This window comes from Pantherophis guttatus, chromosome 2 (genome assembly GCF_059756535.1).
Source record: "Pantherophis guttatus breed Tessera chromosome 2, ASM5975653v1, whole genome shotgun sequence".
Lineage (NCBI taxonomy): Eukaryota > Metazoa > Chordata > Lepidosauria > Squamata > Colubridae > Pantherophis > Pantherophis guttatus.
In genome coordinates, this window is record NC_142064.1 from 215,064,726 (window position 1) to 215,089,441 (window position 24,716).

A 24,716-nucleotide genomic window follows, 5' to 3' on the forward strand; every position below is an offset into this window, starting at 1 on the left:
CCAAAGATGGCTCCAGGGCTGACACAGGAGATACATTATTACGACATTCCTATAAAAAGTCATTAACAAGTTTAGGCCTGATCTTGTCACACTTAGTTCTCGCATACTCATCTCTTCCTCTCTGGACTAGACCTTTCCTTGTGTTCCATTTGAAGAACAGTGTAACATGCCAGACTGGTTGGACCAGTTCACAAAAGGCCGTGTGAAAATATTTGTTCATTCGGATATGTCAGGTTTTTTCCCTCTGTGATTTTGACTAATTTTATTTGAAAAGATTGAATGGGGCTTGAATAGTTATCTTCTTTTGATTAAAAAAAATCTTTTGATTTTTTAAAGGATTAAAAAATCCTGATTTATAAAATCAGGATTTTGATTTATATTGACATCAATTTCAAATAGAAGTTTCTGTCATCTCTTCCAACAATGGGCTCTAAAAAAGATCATTTAAAAAAAAAATCGGTTCAAATATTTACTGTATTTCCAAATAATTTGAAAAAATTTTTTTGTAAAACATTTATTGCAAGCTTTTTAATCTGGAGTGCATATACTGAAATCATGTTTTCCTCTGGAATTTCTGAAGTATTTCTCTATTTGCACTTTTGTATTATTTCTGCTTTATAATCCTAAATTACACACATACGTATAACAATATGGAAGTATTATACTTTATAGCATGTTAAAAAGTTAAAAATTAAAAGCCTTTAAGCATCTAAATTATTATAATTAACATTTATTACTGTTTACAAAATTAAAATGGAGAAAAGTGTTAAGAAGATATGAAATTCCTTCCTCCTTCCCTCCTACGTTCTCTTTTATTTTCATGCTCTTAGAGGTTCATGGATGTTCTTTCTATTGCTCTGGATAGTGCAGAGATTTACTAAATTTAAAAAAAATAAAATAATTTCTTACTTTTCATGATTGAAATGAACACTAAACTGACTTTATACCTTTTGTTTCTAATTTGTGATTTAAAAAATATGCCCCTACCTTTTTTCCCCAAAGGAAAATGATAGGATTTTTTAGAGCTAGAAAATGACCCACAATTTTCATGGTTGAAGATGCATAGTAGATAACTGAAAAAGAAGAAAAAACTAAGAAAACATTTTAATATAATGCTGTTATCTTGATTATATTTAATTTAATGTCCATTCAAAGCTAATTTATAACATAATGAATTATTTTATCAGAGAGATATTATTAAGCTTTGTTCAACATATCACTAAAATGATTCTATTCTCTCTCTCTTTCTCCATATATGTGTGTGTGTATATATACACATATACATACACATAAATATGTAAAATAAAAACTAACAAAAACCAATGCAGAATGATTGCTGTTTTGAACATTGCTCCCCCCAGCTATTTCATTTGTAACATTTGACCAGTTAATCTGTTATTCTGTCTCTAGCCCCATGTACAACGTAGCCAGGACTAATTTGATGTCTCTCTTAAGAGACAGATTTCTGTGGGCCCAATGATAGTGATTTGGCCTTGTATTGTTTAGGGGATGGCTCCTCATACACTACCTCTCAGGTCTCAAAAATTTTTCTAAGAGCCGTAACCATTAGAGGAGAGCGCTGTGGTCCCTCTCAGCCGGGGCTTCTGGTGGCCGGCTGTTCGTGATGTTCTTTTTCCTATGTTTTTCTGTAGCTATGCTTGCATTTTGGTCTGTGACCGTAAATAAATTTATTATTATTATTATTCTGTCTCTAGCTAGGATTCTCAGATTGGTTCAGGGTCAGAATTATTATGTGTTTTAGCTAGAAGCAGATTATCCAGACTCCTTTAAGTCAGGATTCAGGGACTGAAACCCCATGGATCATGTTCTTGGATGATCTCTGGTGGCATCAGGATAGGGGTAGTCCTTCCATCCCTGCTCTTCTTTCCCTGCTACCTTTCAGTAGCATTTCATACCATCAGTCATGGTATTCTTTTCACTCTGCTCAGGGAGTTGGGGATAGGAAGCATGATGCTGCCGGTTTTCCTTTTTTTTCCAGGCTTGATTTCAGTTGGTGTTGGTAGGAGGAGAGAGATCCAGCCCATGGGTCCTCTTATGTGGGATGCCTCAGGGCTCAGTTCTCTCTTCTCTTCTATTTAACATCTACTTGAAACCTCTGATGAGGTGATCTGATGGTTTGAGTTGAGGTACTATCAATATGCAGATGATATTCAACTATATATTTCCAGGACTCTTGAGTGATGCCATATAACTAAAGGGCCACCATCAGTGAGCTGTTGGACAGTATTGCTTAGTCTGTTGTGTGGATGTTTGGGTGGTTAGGGGTGGGGAATTGTGGTGGGTGGGAGTGTGTTTGGGGATTTTGTGTGTTGGACCTGGTCTTTGGGTGTTAAGTGAATTTCGTTGTATGTGTATACTGTGTTTACACATACAATGACAATAAAGTTTATTTATTTATTTATTATTATATGTCCTATCCTAGCGTTTGGAAACTGTTAGGCCTAGATGGAGGGCTCTGACTCAATCCAAACAAGACAGAATAATTTTGGATGTTTAGACTGCCTGGGAACAATGTTCTTTCTGAATAGGGGAGACCTGACCCAGATCAGTCCAGTGTACAATTTGGGACTTCTCTTGGAATTGTGGCTCCTACTGGAGAACTGGTAGCAGCTGTGGCTCAAGGGCCTTTGCACATCTTCAGGTGATAGACTAATTCCACCCATTCCTGGATTAGTGGACTTTGCTTACAGTTACTGGTGCCCTTGTTACCTGTCATTTGGATTACTGCAACATGCTGTCCATGAGCATTTGGAAACTTTACCTGGCGTAAAATGCAGCTGTATGGATAGTTAATTAATTATATGGCACATGTAACATCACTACTATGATAGTGCACTGGTTGCCATTTTGTTTCTGAGTGCAATTCAAGGTGCTGTTTGTCAGCTTTAAAGCCCTACATCCGTTTAAGGATGGGTTGAATGATGACCTGTACATTGCTTTGCTTAGCTTGGGGAGCCCCCAACCGCTTGCATGAATGGTACCTAATGGTGAAGGAAGTCGAGATCGACATGACCCAAACCCAGTGCCGAGCAGGTAGAGTTTGGAGAAAATCCCCCACCCCTTTTTTCTAAGAAGGGCAGTATGTCTGCCATTCATCAGGGGAGATTTTTAATTACTTTCTTTACTTATTACTTTCTTCCTTATGTGTCATGTATCCTGCAATTTATTGATTTATAACTTTTAGCCTGGCACCTAAGCGCCCTGGCATTTTTCGCACCTTTTGGGGAATGTAAGGGGAGGGAGGGCCATGTGGGTTGCATCGCTCGAAAGCCGGCAGAGGATGGCCCTGAGAAAGTTCCCTTATCATTTTCTCAGAGTGGCTGGTACAATAACATCTTCTCACCTGCAGATTGGCTGAATCCACATTGGACTGTTGGGAAAGGTTTCTAATTCCTTTATTCTAACTGTACGGCCTGAGGGACCCTCAGAGCCTTCTTTCTTTTCGCCCTGCTATCATCCCTGTTCAATAAAAGGTTCCTTTTGAAATGCCAAGTTTCGAGAGTGTTTACTTTCTTGAATAAGGGGAAGAGGCTGGACCTTACAACATGGCTTACCTAAGTGACCATCTTCTCCCAATAGTTTCTGTCTAGTAGAGTGAGGATGCTTCAGATCCCATCAACCAAGGAATGTCCATGATAGGAATCAGGAGGTATACCTTCTCAGCAGTAGTCCCTGCCCTTTGGCAGATTCTTCCTTTGGAGCTCAGGAGACTATTAGCCTTTCACAAGGTTTCATGACCTGGTTAGGTGCCCGACCCCAAGATCTTGAAAGTATTAGGGGCCCCACTACATGGTTGCACTGTTAATTTTTATGTAATTATTAGGTTAATTATCAGTTGCATATATGTATAATGTGTAACTCTTTTTCTGTTTTGATATTTTACTTGTGATATTGATTGCCACCTGGAATGAATTGGATTTAGATGGGTAGTTACAGAAATTGAATCAATCAATCAATCAATATAGTAAATAATTGTACAATTGTGGGAGATAGGCAGCAAAATGCAATCTCTAGGTTCTCTATAATGTATTTTCTATATAACCAGCAGGCAGTAGAGCTGCCTGATCTTGGTGGATCTAGAAAGTTAAGCCAGACAGGCCCTGGTTAAAACTTGGATGCGAACCTCACTTGGGAAGTTCAAGAATATAGGAATCCTAAACGAAGGCAATAGGAAAACTTTTTCCATATCACATAAAGAAAATTGAATGTCTTTGCAAGTTACCAAGAGTTAACCTTGTGTTCTGACCTAGGCTCCCTTAACAAGCAGGAAGCAGGAATTGGTTCCGGCAAAACCTCTTTTATTTACATGACTGTGAATTACGTTTATTCATAGTAAGCAAGGTTTGTCTAAACAGTTTTTCAAAGGAATATTTCTCAACACAGTTTATCTTGTTTGGCAAGCTGCCACGTAACTTGTTTCCAACCACAGTACAAGGCAAAACTTGGCACAGAGTTTCTCATAGTCACGGAATGAACGAATTGTTTCCTGCAAAAGCCCACTCCCTGTTCACTCTTCTTTTGTTTCCTATGGGAGGGGCCAATCACCAAAGTGTGGCTTTACTCCCAAATCGACCCTGCTTTCTGAGTTGTTCTTGTCTTCTGGCAGCTCTGCGCATGCGCACACTGGAAACAGGCTCCAACTCTTCTTCTGACTCACTGCTGCCTAGCTCCCTGTCTGCTTCTGACGCAGAGCCCTTGTCCGAGCTTTCCCCAGCCACCAGGCCTGGCCCATGTTCCTCCCCAACCTCCTTACTGTCTGACTCTGCTGCCAGCTCCGCAAGCCACCAGCGGGCCACAAGACCTTGACTCAAAGATGTCTTAAAAATAAAAGTTCCTTTTGTTTGTTTGTTAGATTTATATCTTGTCCTTCCTTCAAAGTGAAATAGTTAGGATACTGTCTTTTTATTTCCCCCACAAAAATTGCACTGTAAAGTACATTAGACTGAGTCAGTAAGCTACAGTTGTAAGGCTGAACTTGAGTCTTTCAGTTCTAGCACCAGAAGACCACACAAGTAGTCCTCGAATTATGATCACAAATGAGCCCAAAATTTCTGTTCCTAAATGAAACAGTTGTTAAGTGAATTTCATCCCATTTTGCAACTTTGCCAAAGTTGTTAAGTGAATCACTGCAGTGCTTATGTTAGAAACATGGTTGTTAAGTGAATCTGGCTTCCCCATTGATTTTACTTGTTGGAAGGCCCCAAAAGCTGATCACATGATCCTGGGACACTGCAACTGTCATAAATATGAAGCAGTTGCCAAGCATTCAAATTTTGATCACATGGCCATGGAGATGCTGCAGTGGTCATAAGTGTGAAAAATGGTCATAAGTCACTTTTTTCAGTTATGTTGTAACTTTGAACGGTCACTAAATGAACTGTTGTAAGTCAAGGACTATCTGTAAACCAAAACTCAGCTATTAATTGGAATACATGTCATGCATCTTCTGAGATTCTAGTATAGAAGCCAACAAAACATGGGCTGGACTATGTACCATTCTGAATATTAATGGGTATAAATTAGTGTCTCTGAATTATACTGGAAGGAAGCATCAAATAACATTCCACAGGGTTTGTTATAGGTCTGTGCTGTTCATTGAATTTATGATGATTTTATGAATGAAATTGGTAAAAAATATTGTCACATTTGCAGAAGATACAAGCTAATGGGGGTGGCAAACATTTTAGCAGGCGTTATCAAGATTCAGGAGGAACTTGTTACTGCTGGAACTATAGGTGTAAGAAATAAACCAAAAGTTTTTTTGGAGAAACTATATATGTAAATAATTGCTCTGAACCATTCTTTAGTTGAAAATTGTGCAGGTTCCTTGTGATCGTGTTAGATTGATATTTCTTTTTCCATTTTTGGTTTAGTATAATTCAGCTTTGAATGTTGTATATACAGTATAATTTCAAATCAGGAGAAGTGCATTAATAGTTTGTTTTAGTTGGATTTGTTATATGACAATCTCAATTTTACTTTTCTGAGTTATCTGCATTTTTTTCTGGAGCCATTAAGTCCAAAAGGTGCCTGAAGTTTCAACCTTAAAAATAAAAACTTTACTACTGCTAGTATGTTTGTTGTGTTTGATTTCTGACTTATTGTATAAAGGTAATTTATACGATATATAAATCTATGTCTTTTGTCTTGAGACATGCAAATAAAAATGTTGGCAAGGGTAATATCGTCTCATGTACGGTTGGTCCTGGGTCTATATTTTGAACGGATGTTTATGATTGATGTTCAGAAACCATCTGCCAGGCTCTCCCACCTCCTTTACATGAATGATCAGCATTGTAAGGAAAAACATGATCTAAAATGGCATCACTGCTCAGCACTGTCTGAATATATAGCCAAGATATTTTAATGAAATTTAGATTGGACAAGTGTGCCACCTGTACTATCAACAGGGGAAAATAGTGAAAACTGAAAGAATCAAGATACCCTATGGAAATAATATCAAGAGACTGGATGATGAATATCATTACAAATACCTGGGCATCATCCACGGCACACATCAAGAAGAAGGTTAGTAGTGAATGTATCATGAGAGCCTGGAAAATCTTAAAGTCCAAACACATTGGAGAAAATATCATCAAGTCAATTAACACCTGGGCAATTCCAATAATTAAATACTGGAATAATGGACTGGACTCAAGCAGAACTAAAAGCCCTTGATAGGAACAACAGGAAAATAATGACAATGAATCATGCCCTTCATCAGAGTTTCATGAGCTATATTGACAGATTCTGCTTACTAAGGAAAATAAGTGGATGTGGAATATTGCAAGTGCAGCAGACAGGAGAAGAAGTAAATGGGGCATTGGAAGAATAGCTAAAGGATACTGAAGAAGATGCACATGTGAAGCTAGTATACACTGAGTACACTGAGCTTATTGAGTACTGGAGAGACCAAACTGGCCTACAAGAAAAATCAAACGAAGATATTTTGCAATATTCAATTTTCTTGCGAATATTCTTGTGAAGCTTTTTCTCCAGTAATATTGTACTGCAAACAAGGGCATACAAAACCTTTGCTAAACCAATTCTCGAATACAGCTTGTCTGCCTGGAATCTGCACTGTATATCGGACATTAATACAATTGAGTGAGTCCAGAGGTATTTCACGAGAAGAGTCGTGAGCGGAGGAATCCACTCCTCTGCTTACAACAAAATACCTTATGCCACAGGCTTGAAATTTTGGGCTTGGACAACTTAGAACTACGCCGCCTACGGTCTGACCTAAGCATAGTACACAAAAGTATCAGCTATAACGTCCTACCTGTCAATGACTACTTCAGTGTCACTGCGTTATTTTATTCACCAGCTGAGCTCATTATTTCTGGACTGTCAGACTCTCCGTAGCTTTGCCAACTTCTTATCAGTAAGCTACGTGTTTCCGCATCCACCCACATTCCTTCTTCACTCTCTTTCCTTTGTTCTCTTTCCAGCAAGGTCCGGCTAAGAGATAGCCGGCCCGAATTACTTTCAAAAATGTAACAATTAACTTTTCTTAGTTAGTGAGGTGTTTTATTTTCTTTATAATAAATGAGTTTTATTAGAAACCTTCCTTCGCGTTTCTTTATCAGAATAGTGCAACTTGGAACATGGGATTAATAAATGCCCTGACATTCAGCTTCAACTACAATAATACACGAGCACACAAGGTAAACTGCTCCAAACTCGATTGTAGAAAATACGACTTCAGCAACAGAGTGGTCAATGCCTGGAATGCACTACCTGACTCTGTTGTTACATCCTCAAACTCCCATAACTTTAACCTTAAACTGTCTACTGTTGACCTCACCCCATTCCTAAGAGGTCTGTAAGGGGCGTGCATAAGCGCACCAGTATGCCTACTGACCCTGTCCTACTGTCCCCAATTATTTGTACCCATTTCCTGTGTTCATAGCCATGTTTATACTTATTCCTGTTATCTCGTACATGTTTGACTAAATAAATAAATAAACGAATAAATAAATGAATAAATAAATAAATAATAAAAATAATAAATAAATAATAAAATAATAAAATAAATAGATAAAAAAAAGAGAGACATGGCAAAGCAAAGTATTAAATATGCAGAACATATAAAAATGAGCAGGCAAAACAAATAACGAGACCTGACAATGGCTAAGAACAGGAAAGTTGGAAAAAGAGACAGATGGGCTAATACAGGCTGCATAAGACCAAGGCTGCATAAAACCGCAACAGACACAAATGCCATATCTGCAAAAAAGCCAAATACCAGCTAATTAACTGCTACAAAATGATTACATATCTGAATACAAGCAACAGCATGACAAAGGAACAACAATGGTGCAATGTAGTATCTGTAAGAAGTACTACTTGCCAGCAAGTAAGAACTGGTAGGGCCACAAAATAGATAAAGTAATAAAAAATGAAGAAGCTAATGTGCTCTGGGACTTCAGAATTCAAATAGTCAGGCACCTGCTATACAACATACTAAACCTAACAATTGTTGTTAATAAAGACCAAAAAAAAGTCTGAATAGTGGATGTTGGAGTACCTGGAGACAGCAGAATAGAAGAGAAAAAACTGGAGAAAATCATAAAATATAAAGACCTGCAAATAGAAATGCAACAACTGTGGCAAAAGAAAGCAAAGATAATACCAATAGTAATAAGTATTTGGCTACAATTCCAGATATCTTGAGCACCATTGGCATTGTCAAAATCACCATCAATCAGATTTCCTTGGAACAGCTTACATCCTACAATGATACTTTTAACACTATTAAACAACACTATCTGTCTATCTCAACTCCTTGGGAATGACTCACTGGCTGTGCAAAAATGCCAAATCTATCTTAAACATTTGCCTGACAGTATAACCAACCATAATATATTGATGGCAAATCCACGTTTATTAAGATACCATTGTCATAAGCATTTGGTATAGGCTTTAATTTAATTTTAGTCACCTCTTGTGGTGGAAAGTAGACTGGATTCCCAGGACGTGGCATTCCAGAAGGCAAAGAGGAACATGGAATGTTTGGTAGGGAGGAAATGGGTTAAAATGACTCCTCCCTAGTAATTCTCAATGTACTGTATATCTGAAGTTATGCAAGTAGTTGCTTTACTTTGGCAAGATTTTGTTTATAGATGAGGAACAATAAACAAAAGTACTGAGAAGTAATCTCAAAAGTACTTTTTCAAAAGGCAACTAGATTAGGTCTTTTTTCCTTGAAGAAGACATTTCGCTTCTCATCCAAGAAGCTTCTTCACTTCTGACTGTATGCTTATTATACTAGTTATGACTTTTTTTTTCCTAATTAAAAGAATCTTTTAAAAGTTTGGACATTGAACTTGGTAGGCACTAAGAAAAGTATTCTTTGCACATTTATATCTGTAAATCAGTTTCAGCTAATTCTGTATCTTTAGCTTATCCCCCTCTTCTTCAGGGCTCTGTCCCATTTTTTGACCCTTAGCTATTTTCAACAGTGGAAATGGATGGTGCTGGGAAAATATAACAGTCTTTCCCCTCCCCAAAATGTTGTTGGGTAATAGTAGAGAAGAGAATGCATTGTTGCAGAGCCTGATTGCTTAGCCAAATGTATCTCAGCTGACTGTGAAATACAAATTAAAAATTCCAATAGCACTTAGACTTATATACCACTTCACAGTGCTTTACAGCCCTCTCTAAGTGGTTTACAGAGTCAGCATATTGCCCCCAACAATCTGGGTTTTGTAGTTCTAATAAGAAAACATTTTCCAGGTTAGTCTTTTGATTTATCATTTTGACTTCCCATTTAATTTTCAAAATTTCAGCTGGTTTCTTTTGTATATTTAGTAAAGAGCCCTTTTCCAAATCATTATCTTGGCCTGTCATTTGTAATTAGAAGAGAAGAGAATATATAGAATTCTTTATGGGCCAAGTGTGATTGGACACACAAGGAATTTGTCTTTGGTGCATATGCTCTCAGTGTACATAAAAGGAAAAAAAAAGAAAGAAAAAAATACATTCATCAAGAATCTTAAGATACAACACTTTGTGATAGCCATAGGTTACTAATAAGCAATCAAATTATACTAGGAAACAAACAGAACAATATAAATCGTAAAAATACAAGCAATGGTTATAGTTATAAGTGGGAGGAGATAGGTAATAGGAAGGATTAGAAGAATAATAGTAATACAGTCTTAATAAATAGTTTGACAGTGTTGTGGGAATTAGTTGTTTAGCAGAGTGATGACATTTGGGGAAAAACTGTCCTTGCGTCTAATTGTTCTGCTGTGCAGTGCCCTGTAGCGTCGTTTTGAGGGTAGAAGTTGAAACAATTTATGACCAGGATGTGAGGGGTCTGTAAATATTTTCATAGCCCTCTTTTTGACTCATGCAGTATACATGTCCTCAATGGAAGGCAGGTTGGTAGCAATTGTTTTTTCTGTAGTTCTAATTATCCGTTGAAGTCTGTGTCTTGTTTGGTTGCAAAACCAAACCAGGCAGTTATAGAGATGCAGATGACAGACTCAATAATTCCTCTGTAGAACTGAATCAGCAGCTCTTTGGGCAGTTTGAGGTTTCTGAGTTGGCGCAGAAAGAACATTCTTTGTTGGGCTTTTTTAATGATGTTTTTGATGTTAGGTCTCCATTTTAAGTCTTGACATATGATAGAACCTAGAAATTTGAAGGTCTCTACTGTTGATACTGTGCTGTCTAGTATTTTAAGACATGGTAGTATAGGAGGGTTTCTCCTAAAATCTACCACCATTTCTGTGGTTTTGAGTGTATTTAGTTCAAGATTGTTCTGGTTGCACCACAAGGCTAGTTGTTCAACCTCCCGTCTGTATGCAGATTCATTGTTGTCTTGAATGAGACCAATCACTGTTGTATCATCTGCAAACTTCAGTATTTTAACAGAGGGATCTTTTGAGATGCAGTCATTGGTGTATAGTAAGAAGAGAAGTGGAGAGAGCACACAGCCCTGGGGGGCTCCTGTGCTAATTGTACAGGTATGTGATGTGATTTTGCCTAGATTCACCTGCTGCTTCCTGTCTGTTAGGAAGTTTATGATCCATTTACACGTGTGGTCAGGTACCTGTAGCTGATTTAGTTTAGTTAGAAGAATGTCTGGAATGATGGTATTGAATGCTGAGCTGAAGTCTATAAAGAGGACGCTTGCATAGGTCTTTGGAGATTCAAGATGTTGTAGGATGTAGTGCAGAGCCATATCAACAGCATCATCTGTCGATTTATTTGCTCGGTAGGCTAATTGCAAGGGATCTAACGTGGATCCATGATGGTTTTCAGGTGGGCCAGCACTAGCCTTTCAAAGGTTTTCATAACTACAGATGTTAGAGAAACTGGTCTGAAGTAGTTCAGTTCCTTGATGGAGGGTTAATTCTTTAATTAATTAATTAAGGGTTAATTAATTAGTTCCACTTTGATTCCTTTTTTGGCTTGTCATATAAAATTTGTGGACATATCTTTAATTTTCTATATCTCCCTCAGAAGTCCAGTTAATCAGTTGGTATTCTAAAGTCAGAATTAACAGCTTGAAGGCTGAAAAGATATTTTTATCAGTTAACTATCCATGAGGACTTTAATATATTGGTTTGCTGAAAGAAAGATGAACAAAGAACGTCGAAGAAGCAGGTTTCAAGAAAGGTTCTTTTTTTATGGAGCATTCTGTACACAAAATTTAGCTATAAACCAACAAACTACAATGTTGCAATATTTTCAGGATCAGACTCAATAAAGATAATAGAAGTTAAAGCTTTAAATATATTTCTTTTTAATTATGATAGGCATTCTATATTCACTGAATATTCAAGGTAGAAGCGACGAGAATGGTGAGGGTGGCTCCTTTTATATACAAGGGGTGGAGCTAGGAATGGGAGTGGTAAGTTATGAATACATTAAAGTCCAAAGAATAAGTTAACCTCTGATGTTCCATATATACATTATTTACACATTGGAGAATAAGGCATTTACATCTGACAAATCCCCCTCTAAATGCCGGTTCGTTACACAACACCAATTACATTCTGATTCAGGACAATATAATACATATAATTTAGAAGTTAAATATTTGTGTTGTTTAGAAGGTAAGGGTTTTGTTAATATGTCAGCTAATTGTTCAGAAGTATCGCAATGTATTGCTTTAATGAATCCGTCTTGAGACAGTTGTCTCACATGCTTAAACTTTATATCAATATGCCTGGACCTTTGCCCAATTGCATCGGATCTGGATATTTCAATGGCCGCTTTATTGTCTTCATGCATAATAAATGGTAAGGTGGGTTTCTTCCAAACATCAGTGATCAGATCATTGAACCATACAAGGTTATTTGCAGCTTTGGACAAACAAACATATTCCGCTTCTGTAGTAGAAGTGGCTACTAGTTCTTGTTTACCAGTATACCAGTAAACTGGACAATCATTCAATAGAAAAACATAACCAGAAGTACTCTTTCTGCATGATGTATCACCAGCCCAATCTGCATCAGCATAACAAGTAATTTTTGGTTCTCTGTCATTATTGGGTTCCAACATTAAACAAAAATCTAATGTACCCTTCAGATATCTTAGAATTCTTTTGACAGCTTCCCAATGATACAAGGTTGGTTTACTAACATATCTTGACAATAGATTGAGAGGTAATGCAATATCTGGCCTAGTCCAATTAGATATATAAAGGAGTGAACCTATAACTGATCTGTAAAATGTGTTGTCTTTAAACTCAGGGGAAGATTCATCAGTGTTTCTAAGAAAATCAGTTTGCATAGGGGTGTCACAGGTTTTAGCATTATTTAAGTTACATTTGTTTAGGAGTTCGATGATTTTATCTTTCTGTGTAAGTTTGAATCCCCTTTTAGTTTTGTTAATTTGCACACCAAGGTATTTATTCACTTTACCCAGAGATTTCAGTGAGAAGTGTTCATTTAACTTATTTACAAAGATTTCCCTGCTCTCTTTATGCTTTCCAATGTATAAAATATCGTCCACGTAAATTAATACAAATTCAATATGATCATTACTCTTTTTTACAAAGAAACAGTTATCAGCAGTGGTGGCGTTGAAATCCATGGTCTTAAGTACTTTTACCAAGCAATCGTACCATCTTTTGCCGGATTGCTTTAATCCGTACAGACTCTTATTTAATAACCAAATTTCGTTCTTATTAGTGTATTGACTGTGTGGTGCTCTTACATATATTTCCTTATCTAATTTTGCATGTAAGTATGCGGTCTGTATGTCATATTGGAATACGTCCAGATTGAGTGCAGATGCTACTACAAGGGCTGTTTTGACACTCTCAGTTCTCACTGTGGGTGAATATGTATCAGTATAGTCTTCTGGATATTTTTGTGCATAGCCTTGTGCAACTAGTCTAGCCTTGTATAAGGTATTGCCTCCTTCTAAGTTCTTAATTTTATAAATCCACCTGGTACCTATAATTGTTTTATCCTTAGGTGCGATCGCAGGTGTGAATACATTTAATCCTTGTAAACTTTCCATCTCTTTTTCCATAGCTAGTTCCCATTTTTCTCTTTCTTCATGTGGAAGTTTCAATACTTCTTCATATGTATTAGGTGTTATTTGTTCTCCATTCATATGCATTATGTAATCTTTGTATTTATTTGGTATTTGGTTTCTATTGTTTCTAATAGTTCTTTCAGGCTTGCTATGGTTATCATGCAAATATCTAGCTTCCTTTTTTGTTAATGTGTCTGTCTTTATTTTATGCTGACTATTAGTCCAAGTTTTGGTTTTGTTCTTACTTTTGTTAATATTTTGATTTTCTGTTGTTCCTTCCTCGCAAGATATCGTATCTTTACATTTATTAGGAAATATTTCATTAAGGTGCAATTTTGACCAATTGGCCTGTTCATGGAACACAGCTGTTCTGGATACTATAAATTTGTTATTACTATCAATAAATCTGTACCCTTTGGTTCCAGTTTCGTATCCCATGAATCTTAATCTCCTGGATACGTTTTCTCCCTTTCTCCTCAATTGTTTAGGTATGTGTACGTCTGCAGTGACTCCAAATATGTGCATGTGTGATAATTTGGGTTTTCTATTGTACATCACCTCATATGGTGTCTTATTCACAATACTGGACCAGGTTCTATTTTGAGTGTAATTCGAATAATGTAATGCCTCTGACCAAAATTGTTTGCCTAAACCAGCATCCTCTAATGTGCACCTAATCATGGTTTGTAGTGTGGAATTTTTCCTCTCTGCGACTCCATTTTGAAATGCAGAAAAAGGATTGGACGTGAAATGTAACATTCCTCTATCCTTTAACCATTGGGAGAATTCTTTAGACATGAACTCACATCCCCTATCTGTCATAATTTGCTTTATTCTGATATTATGTTGTGTTTCTATACGTTTGTAGAATTCCTTAAATTTCTGAAATGTTTCATCCTTGTGCTTTAATGTGTAAACAAAACCATATCGGCTGTAGTCATCCACTATAGTTAGGAAGTAACGTTTTCTATAGGTAATTGAGGGACTTAATGGACCAACTAAGTCCATATGTACCAAATCAAAAATATTGTTAGTTGATCTGTTAGATTTTTTTGGTCTGGGACTGGTTTTTAGTTTGGTGGACTTACATACTGAGCATTCCAAATAATTTTCACAATTTTTTATTTTGACACCTTCTGCGTGTTCAGTCATTTTTTGTACTACAGGAAAGCTTGCATGTCCTAACTTCCTGTGTAAGATGTGAGCACACTCATCATGAATTGGTTTACCTATTTTTGGTTTCTTTTCCTTGTATGTATTTTTGTGATCATGAGTTATTCTACACTCATCATTGTCACTGTTACTGACATTTTCATCATCTGCTTCAATACAATCTTCCATATTTGAATCAATGTTATGTAAACATCTTTCTTTAGTTATCAGATAGGGTAGACCTCCTTTTATCATTACAGTACCTACATTTGTTTTGTTCTTTTCTATAGTTGCTTTCCCCTTTGAGAAAACTATATTGATATCAGATTCTCTGCTTAATTTTATGGCACTTAGTATGTTGTGAGGTATTTCTGGGATTAATAATACCCCCTCTATTTTCCCTAGACCAGGCAAGGTCACATTTCCTTTGCCTAGTACTTGAACCTTTTCTTGATTAGCTACCTTTATCACAAACTTATCTTCTATAAATGAAGATAATATACTTTTGTTGTTGGTGGTGTGATTTGTTGCACCAGAATCAATAAGCCAATTGTTATTCTCATCCTGCTGTGTTCTGGTGCTGTCTTGTTTATTTAGCCCATTCAGTGACCCAGATTTCCTCTCTTTTGAATTTTCTCTACCCCCTCTACCTTCTTTGTAATTTGGTGGGCTTCTATATTTGTGTCTATCTGTGGAAGATTGTCTGTAATTATATTTGCTCCTATATTCTGGTCTATGTCTCTCTCTTGAGACTTTGGGGCAGTCTCTTCTACTATGTTCCCTGGATCCACAATTGTAGCATCTAAAGGCCTCATTATGTTTATCTTGAAAGACTACTTTCCTAAAAGGTTTGTGGTCTGTTTGGTTACTGGATCGATTTTTTCTTGAATTGTCTTCTGCTATCAATTTGTTAGATAGACTTTCTATGGATAAATATCCCAAATTAATGGTATCTAAGTGTGACATAAAGCTATCCCATGATGGATCAAGTGAATTGATAATAACACTTTTCATTGTTTGATCTGAAATCACTTCCCCCCTCAATTGTAGCTCAGCTCTTATTTTGTTTAGATTTATCAAATGCTCACTTATAGAAACCCCTGGTTTTACTCTAGAGGAAAAGAAATCCTTAGACATTCTTGTGGTTGTAGCTACGCTATCGCTGTGAAATAGATTAAACATGCATTGAATTATTTCTGATACAGTTAGGTTTGGTTTGATGCTATGATACATTGCAGGAGACACGCTAGATATTATTATGAAAAATGCTCTATGATGTAAACAATCTATTTTTAAAGTCCAAGGTCTTCTTGGAGGGCTAGTTATAAAGAATAGTAGATTTTCTTTCATGAAAATAACCTGAAGCTGTTGATACCACTCTTGTAAATTAATGCCATCAATTCTAAGTTTTGGGAAGTCACTGGGTAAGTTACCTACATTATTCTGTCCATTACTTACAACCTGGGGCAGTCCGTGATCTCTCAAGTGCAGGAAATTACAGAACGGCATTGGGATGCTTGCAATGAGTCTGCGCGGTTCTCTGGCCAGTTCAAGTCCTTCTGGGTCGTCTACGTAGTTTCGCACATGCGCGTTGCTCATTTCTTCTTTGGTGGCGTCGTGGAAGGTTCTCTCCCTTTCAGCTCTCTCGATCCGCTCCTCCTCAGATGAGTCGGTCTCTGTCTCGGTTTTTGGGGTTCTGGTGGTGGTGACGGTTCTTTTCTTCTTTTTGTGTGCGTTGGTATTCGATTTTGTCTGTGGTGTAGGGCGAAATCGGCATGGCTCTCTGGGCTCGGGCGTCGTCGCTTTCGAAGTCAGGATGGGAGCGTGCAGGTCTTGAGTCGCCGGTTTGATTTCTTGCTTCTTCGTAGATGTCTTGGTAATTTTCAGTCTTGGCCCAAAAGCAGCAAAAAGCGTTTTCATTGCTGATTTTACTTGAGATTTTGTTAAATCGTCTTCACTTTCTGATTTTGGATCATCTGAAGAGTTTGAGACTTCTTTCTCACTTTCTTCGTCTGATAGTGTTTTTCGCGCCAGAAATTTTGAACTGAGTGTTTTGATTGGCTCTGCTCCATTCTCTTTTGAAGTTCGTTGAAACCAAGATGGCTGCCATTCAAAATTTCGCGCGGGATCACATCTTTTCTTTTTAACAACTATTTTCTCAGTAGTCATCTCACTTACGATTTTTTGATCTTTGGGTTTTTCTTTAATGACGTTTTTCTCTCTCGCTGCTCCGCTGTTCTTCAGCATCTCCTGGAGGTCCGCGATGAGACTTTCATCATTCTTTTGGCTTTTTAGTATCTTTAATATCTCTGACCTGAGTTCGTTATTTTCTATTTCGATTTCTTTCTGGTCATTATTTTCACTCATTAGTTCTTCTTCTTCAGTGGTGTATTCTTCGGATTCTCTCGAAATCGCATTGGTGGATTCGTTGATCATCTCTTGATCAGTTTCTATTTCTTTGCTGTAGGCCCTGGTGTTGGGCCTATCTTTCTTGGACATTTTTAATTACTTATTGAGTCAATTAACCATCCTCTGCTACCAGCTTGTTGCAATATTTTCAGGATCAGACTCAATAAAGATAATAGAAGTTAAAGCTTTAAATATATTTCTTTTTAATTATGATAGGCATTCTATATTCACTGAATATTCAAGGTAGAAGCGACGAGAATGGTGAGGGTGGCTCCTTTTATATACAAGGGGTGGAGCTAGGAATGGGAGTGGTAAGTTATGAATACATTAAAGTCCAAAGAATAAGTTAACCTCTGATGTTCCATATATACATTATTTACACATTGGAGAATAAGGCATTTACATCTGACATACAAGATTTCTTCCTTAAGGCAAGAGGATGAAGGATTTGGAGTAAGACTGGAAAAAAATAGCCGTCTCATCAAGCAAATCAAGTAAAATGTCTGATTATATTCCCATGTGGGTGCAGAAAAGGGAGACCATCTTGCAGGAATGCACTTTCAAAGAAGAAAAAGTTATATATTTAGAGGAAAAGAGATTTTTGTTAGAGAAAATAAAAAAGAATAATCTTCCTGGTTTGGATACCTGCTAATTTGAATATGCATCCTGGGTTCTTATGTTGAATGGTAAAGGACCAGGTTTTTTAAAAATTCCTTGGAGAATTTAGCAAATACAAAGAAAACAATACCAAATTCATGGGCTGCACCAGTCCCAAATGACTTTAGGCAGCATATAACATGGAACATTTATACAAGATATATCTGATCAGAACAAAAAGTAAACAAGCAAACAAATAATAAATAAACAAATAAAATAAAATAAAATAATAAAATAAAATAAAATAATAAAACAACTAAACTAAACTAAACTAAACTAAACTAAACTAAACTAAACTAAACTAAACTAACACAACCTAACACAACACAACACAACACAACACAACACAACACAACACAAAACTCTCCCTATAAACTGGGAGACAATCAAGACTTCAATAGTTTCCTGAATAACATAAGGTTGACATATGAATCAAGGGGGTGGGGGAGATCATTCTCTGCAATAGAGTAGGCATGCTTCCTGAGTCCCAGTCTGTATCATTCTTTAATTGATGGGAAATGAACTGCATCTTTTCAGCAGAGATGACTGTAGATAAACCATCACTCAGATAGCAAGCCCCTATGTCATCAAAAAGGTAATAACCACCACCTTAAATTGTGCCTGGAAACCAACTGGTAAACAGTGCAGCTTGTAAAGCAATGGGGTGAGATATGGATAACACAGCACCCCCTTCAGTGCCTGCACCACCACATTCTGGACCAGCTGTAGCTTTGGATGATCTTCAAGTAGAGTGAATTCCAGTAATCTAATCACAAGGTGACTGGGACATAAGTAATTGTTTTAAAGTTCTCCTGATCCAGGAAAGAGTTCAATTGGCACATTAAGCGTACCTGTGACAAAGTTTTGTTAGTCATAGCTTCCATCTGCTCTTTGAGCAGGAGCAGAGACTTGAAGTGGACTCCAGATTGTGTACATATCTTAAATGGGAAAGTGCAACCCCAATGAGAGTCAACAGTAGTATATCAGTGGTATATCTACCAGTGGTAGATCTGGTATATCACCAGATCTGAGATGGTGGTAGTGGAAACAAATATAATCACTCAGGTTTGGGCCGTGATGGTACAGTGGTTAGAATGCAGTATTACAGGCTAATTCTGCAAACGGCTGACTGCCAGCAGTTCGGCAGTTCAAATCTCACCGGCTCAAGGCTGACTCAGCCTTCCATCCTTCCGAGGTTGGTAAAATGAGGACCCAGTTTGTGGGGAGCAATATGCTGATTCTGTAAACTGCTTAAACAGGGCTGTAAGCACTGTAAAGCAATATATAAGTCTATGTACTATTGCTATTGAGTCTGAGTCTGTTCAGTCCCTTCCAGACGCACATAACCTTCAGGCACTATGTCAGGATATTAGCCAGATGGCCAGAGATTGAGATGTATCCTATCTGTGGTTGGTAAGATCCACTGTTTGTCTTTACCCAGTAGAGCTCCAGGTTTCCTTGGCTTTATTTCCACATTTATTTCCTTGGCTCCCCATTTCACATTTGATTTCATATTTATGCAGATATATTGAAATTTTAAAAAGAAGTCATCAAAAGTTTTAAGCACCACTGTAGAATGAAACTATAATTATAAAAAGAATTATTAGTGAAGTGCAACATGATTCCTATATGCTTGACTGGAAATTCTGAAAAAAATGTTGAGAGGATTTCCCTGCTTTTTCCCTTTATTTACCAAATAGCTTCCAAATCTATTATCTTTTTACCAAGATTAGTGATGCAGTTATAGAGATAAATGTTTGCATCCTTTGGTAAGGCAGCTTGTAGGGAAGCTACAGTATACGACTGCTGTCATCTTGGATCATTATAATATTGTTTTGTTCTGTGATGCTTCCATTTTTCTTCCAGACTGATGCACTTTCTCAGACAAACAAGCATCCTGCTTGCCTTCTTCTGGTGCTTAAGAGTACTGGCTTCTCTTTTGGTTACCAACAGTTTTTTGTTGGCCTCAGGGTTGACCAAACTATTGTGGCTGAGCAAATGCTGAGCCAGTTATGAGGACATTTTAAGGGCCCATTTACTTAGGTAACAACCAGATGATGTTAGTGGGCCAAAAGTGTCAAACCAATGTTCAAACCAAGCCATTGAAAAAAGTCAGAACAGAGTTACAGGGAAGATCAAACGTTTTTTAACAAAAACATATGAAGAAATGCTGAGGGCGGGGGCGAGGGCAAACAGTTACCATAGAGATAAGACAAACAGATCTAAACATGTTTAAATGCTGTCAGAACATTGTGGCAAGAAAGATAGGGAAACTAGGGTTTTTTTTCCCATGTCCATTGAGATGAAAACACACAGACTTTTTAATAGGCATTTCGATCTTCTTATTACATGATTTAGAAAGAATAATCTCTAAGATGTTTGATGAAGAACTAGGTAAAGAACTACCTTCTAAAGTATTCATCTCTTGATTCTTTGAAAGGCCAAGCTATCACACAGACAGCTATGAAATGGTTAACTGACACAACAGGTCTTTTCCAAATAAATGAATTCATTCTTTTGCTTCCCCAACTATAAAACAATGCAGTAAGTACTCTGGTACATTCCTTTTTATGAAATGCTGGCAGTGATTAAAACTCTTGCTATTCAGGAGCGTGCAACAACTCTACCATGCTAGAAAGCCTTGTAAAAGAATCTCTTTCCCAAAATTCACTCAGTGAAAGTCCATGGGAAATGCAATGCTGCAATTGCATTATCCCAAATAAACATACTTCTAAGAAATGGGGAAAATATACCTTTGCATTGCTAAAAAGATAATCTATAATAATTTCATATAAATGTTTTCAAACAATGATGTTTTAAAAGACTCTTAATTTCCCCTCCATCAGCACTCTCATCAATTTATGCCTTCCAAATGCATTGTAGTCCTAGCTTATCTGAAGAATGCCATTTTCAGAATTCTGCCTCATAAAGTTTAATTTGTTCAGTATAATAGGTTATGAAATGTTTTCCCAATTAAGGCTATTTATTTAATGTGTGTATGCCTTTGAGTCATTGTTGGCTCTTGGCAACTTCCTGGATTGGTCTCTGCAGTTTTCTTGGCAAAGTTTTATGGAAATGGTTTGCCCTTATCTGCTTCCTAGGGCTGATGAGAAAGAGGGACTGGCTCAAGGTTGCCCAATTAATTTATGTCTAAAGGACTAGAACTCATGGTTTCTAGCCTAGGGTCTTAACCACTACACCAAACTGGCTCTCTATTTATTTAATACGATTGTTTAAATAATTATATGTTTAAATTGCTTTTCAGGATTAAATCTTCAAATTCTAATAATCATAGAGGAAAATCAGCTAACAGCTATGCTAACAAGGAAAGTTATCTTTTCAGGTTGCTTTGAACAACATGAGTAATAAAATGATACCAAAATTATTTTGATTGTTTTCTTAAACTCCCACACAGATGGGACTAAACGCATATCCGTATTGTAGTTGAGCATATAAAAACTAATGTTCAGAATGGTCTTTAAATAGCAGATTATATTGCTTTATGGTGAAAATTCAAGCAGGTCTTTGCACATTAATTTCAGTGAAAATGGGCCTTCAGATAGGCTGATTCCGTGCTATTCAAGTGGAGTTTTTAAATGAGCTTTACAGGAAACTCCAGGTAATATGTATAGTAGTAGATCACTTTGGGGGCCACTAGTACTAGTGAGGACAAGTCCAATAATTTTGCTTAGAATATAGACTTACATTATATTTTTCTTATAGAATATATAAATTATTCCTAGTCAGTGTTCCCAACCCAGCTCACAGGGTTGCTGTTCTTGTTGTGCTGTTGTATATTTATTTCTTAAATATAAATTGTATCTGGTGACCTAAATTCTATTTCAGGGAACTTTATGTAGTTTATTTTTGCTTTCAGCATTCACAGTTACACTCTTTTTGATATAATTAGTAAATTTTCTTGAATTAATTCTAATAAGACTGAACATATGATTTTGGTACTGATCAAGTTCACTTGAAAGAATGGGTATTACAGGGGAAAATACAGATTTAAATAGATGAGCTGGTGTCCATAATGTTCAAAAACAGATTTGATTAGGTTGCTGCAATGAATTTAGAGCCAATTTCTAACGGCCACTGAGCTAAGAGATTTACTGAAGCTGCATTGTACTTGATAGGAAAATGGTTTTTACATTCTATAAATAAAGCTTATAAGTAAAGGCTTTCTTCTTCCATATATTCCGATTGCACAAATCCAATGACACATTGTCCTGCATGTGTTCATTGTAATGGAAAGTCCTATTTCCTATTATTAACATGATTGATGTTAATGATAGGAAATTGATTAATTTTTTATGAAATTTTAAACTCTTATTTGTTAGGATTGGAAGTTGTATTTAGCAGATATATAGTTTGAGAGATCTGCAGCAGAACTGGCTATCCTTGATAGACAAGACTTTTATTTTGGTTTGTTACTTATGGGGCATTTGTAAATGAGGTTTGCAGAATATACATTATTGATTAATTTAGATCTTTCTTTTCACCTATTCTTAATATTAGCTATTTAAAATTGTATGCAATCTTTAGAGGCTACTCTGCAACACTAATAAATAATAATAGCAACTATTTTCCTAGCATTTTTTCTACAAATGTTTTCCCCCCCAGATTGAGTATTATTTATTGGTTGCGATAAGAATTGACTAACCAGCTTGTTCATCAGGTCTGACATTGTGGGCTGACTAGCCTAAAGTCACCCTGTCAGCTTTCATGTGTAAAGTGGGACTAGAAGTCACAGTCTCCTGGCTTCTACCCTGGTGCCTTAACCACTAGACCAAACTTGCAGTTATTATAACAACAACGACAACAACAATGCTAAATTTCAATTACTCTTAACAGATTGGGAGATTTCTGGCAAGTGGTAGCTTCTGCTTTAAAGTTTTAGCACTGATGTTTATTTATATCATTTTTAGACGAAGAGTCTTGGCCATATCAGATGGTATTGAACACATTGGAGATCTCCGCTGGGAACTGGCACTGTGTCTTCTGGCTGCCTGGACTATCTGTTACTTTTGCATTTGGAAAGGTACAAAGTCAACTGGCAAGGTAAAAAAACATACGTGCTACAATTTATGTTGCATAATATAGTCTGGATTCTTTTTCCTTTACTTATAAGTGCTGAGGACTGTTCATGAATTTCCCACAAGATAAGCTTCCTTCTATTTAATATTAAACACTGGTGATCTGTCTGAGCTGCTTCAACGAATACAAAAATGTAACACTCCATGGTGAAAAATATTAACAAGAAACTGGGTGAATCAATTTTTAAAATAGGTATTTTCAATAATGTTTCTTTTTCTTTAAACATTCCAACAAAAAGGACTAAATTGCAAACAGTGTTTTTGCACATCATGGTAATCTAAGATGTGAAGGATCCTTAAATATGAATGAGTTATATGCTAATTCATATGGCTCAGCTGATCCTTACCAGCTATATTTCTCTGTCCTGTCAGAGTAATCAGCTAATCAAAGATTGAAATATCTCTTCTGATTGTTTGATGATGAGGATGATGATAATGGTGATTAATCCAAGAATTCTGGCTTGTCCTCCAAGGAAAAGCTAAGCATGGCTTTTTCTTGGCGACCCACTCTTAGCTTTCTTTAGTTGCTCACTCAGGCATGCTATAATATAAACTAGGAGTGAATTTGGATTAGGACTATGCAGTTAGTCACCAGTGGGATTGATGCAATTTAAAGATTTAAAATGCAATATAATGTTCTGCACAAGGGCTAGCTTTAATCAAAATGATATCTGCTAGGCTTCGGCTTGTTGCTTTAACAAAATCAATATAAATTATTCCCTACAGATAAAAAGCAAGTAAGAGGCATTCTATAATCAATGTCATTTGAAACCATGCGGAATATCACAATGAATTGCAGCAATTTGCAATCCCTTTGCCTACATACATTCTGCCTTTTAGAACAGGGGTGTGAAACTCTCGTCATCACGTCATCGTCACATGATGTTTTGCGACCTTTCCCCCTTCGCTAAACCGGGGGTGGGCGTGGCCAGCGTGTGATGCATCCAGCCAGTGAGCCACAAGTTTGACACCCCTGTTTTAGAATATAGAGCACATGAACGACTGGTATAGCTAGAAATCTCTGTTGCAATAATTTTGAGTATCCCTGTGTTATTGACGTTAAGCTGTTGGACTAGGTTTGGGAAAACTTAGTGTTAAATCAGTGAAATTTAAATCTGAAAAAGCTCCAGGCAAAAGCTCCCCAAGTGACTTTAGGCCAAACACTATGACTTGGAGAATACTATGTATCCTGCCCTGAGTTCTTTAAGCAAAGAAAATGTATATGTCCCTTGACTGAATATGCATATGTATGTGTATCAGAATTAAACTACTTTTTTTTCTTCAGTTTATACTTGAGAGAAATAAAGTAAAGAATAGTGTTTTTATTGTAGTTATGGTGCAGAGCAGTGCTTCTAAACTTTTTTTCTCTAAAGTCCTCAATTTATGACTGTTGATTAGCAATAGTTCATGGATTCCCCAAAAGATACTTATGACCCAGATTCAAAGTTTTTATGGTCAGAAACTCCCCCTCACCCCCGGAAATGCTCAGCAATCAGTCCAATATTTATGGCTGTTTGCAGCATCTCATAGATAAGGTAAAAGTAAAGATTCCCCTTGCACATATGTGCTAGTCCTTCCCGACTCTGGGGGGCGGTGCTCATCTCTGTTTCAAAGCCAAAGAGCCAGCGCTGTCCGAAGATGTCTCCGTGGTCATGTGGCCTGCATGACTAAATGCCAAAGGCACCGGAATGCTGTTACCTTCCCACCAAAGGTGGTCCCTATTTTTCTACTTGCATTTTTACATGCTTTTGAACTGCTAGGTTGGCAGAAGCTGGGACAAAAAACAGGAGCTCAACCTGTTATGCGGCACTAGGGATTCAAGCCACTGAACTGCTGACCTTTCGATCAACAAGCTCAGCATCTTAGCCACTGAGCCAC

The 24,716-nt window shown here is 36.9% G+C and overlaps 1 protein-coding gene across 3 annotated transcripts in view; it reads left to right on the plus strand.

Moving 5' to 3' along the window:
• The window catches only part of SLC6A11 (solute carrier family 6 member 11), a 127,347-nt gene that overhangs the window by 17,155 nt on the left and 85,476 nt on the right, over nucleotides 1–24,716 (plus strand). For all 3 annotated transcript variants that reach the window (XM_087887777.1, XM_034438393.3, XM_034438383.3), the window contains one exon: nucleotides 22,671–22,803. In XM_087887777.1, the coding sequence (XP_087743903.1) occupies nucleotides 22,671–22,803 (133 nt within the window). The remainder of the gene's footprint in view (nucleotides 1–22,670; nucleotides 22,804–24,716) is intronic.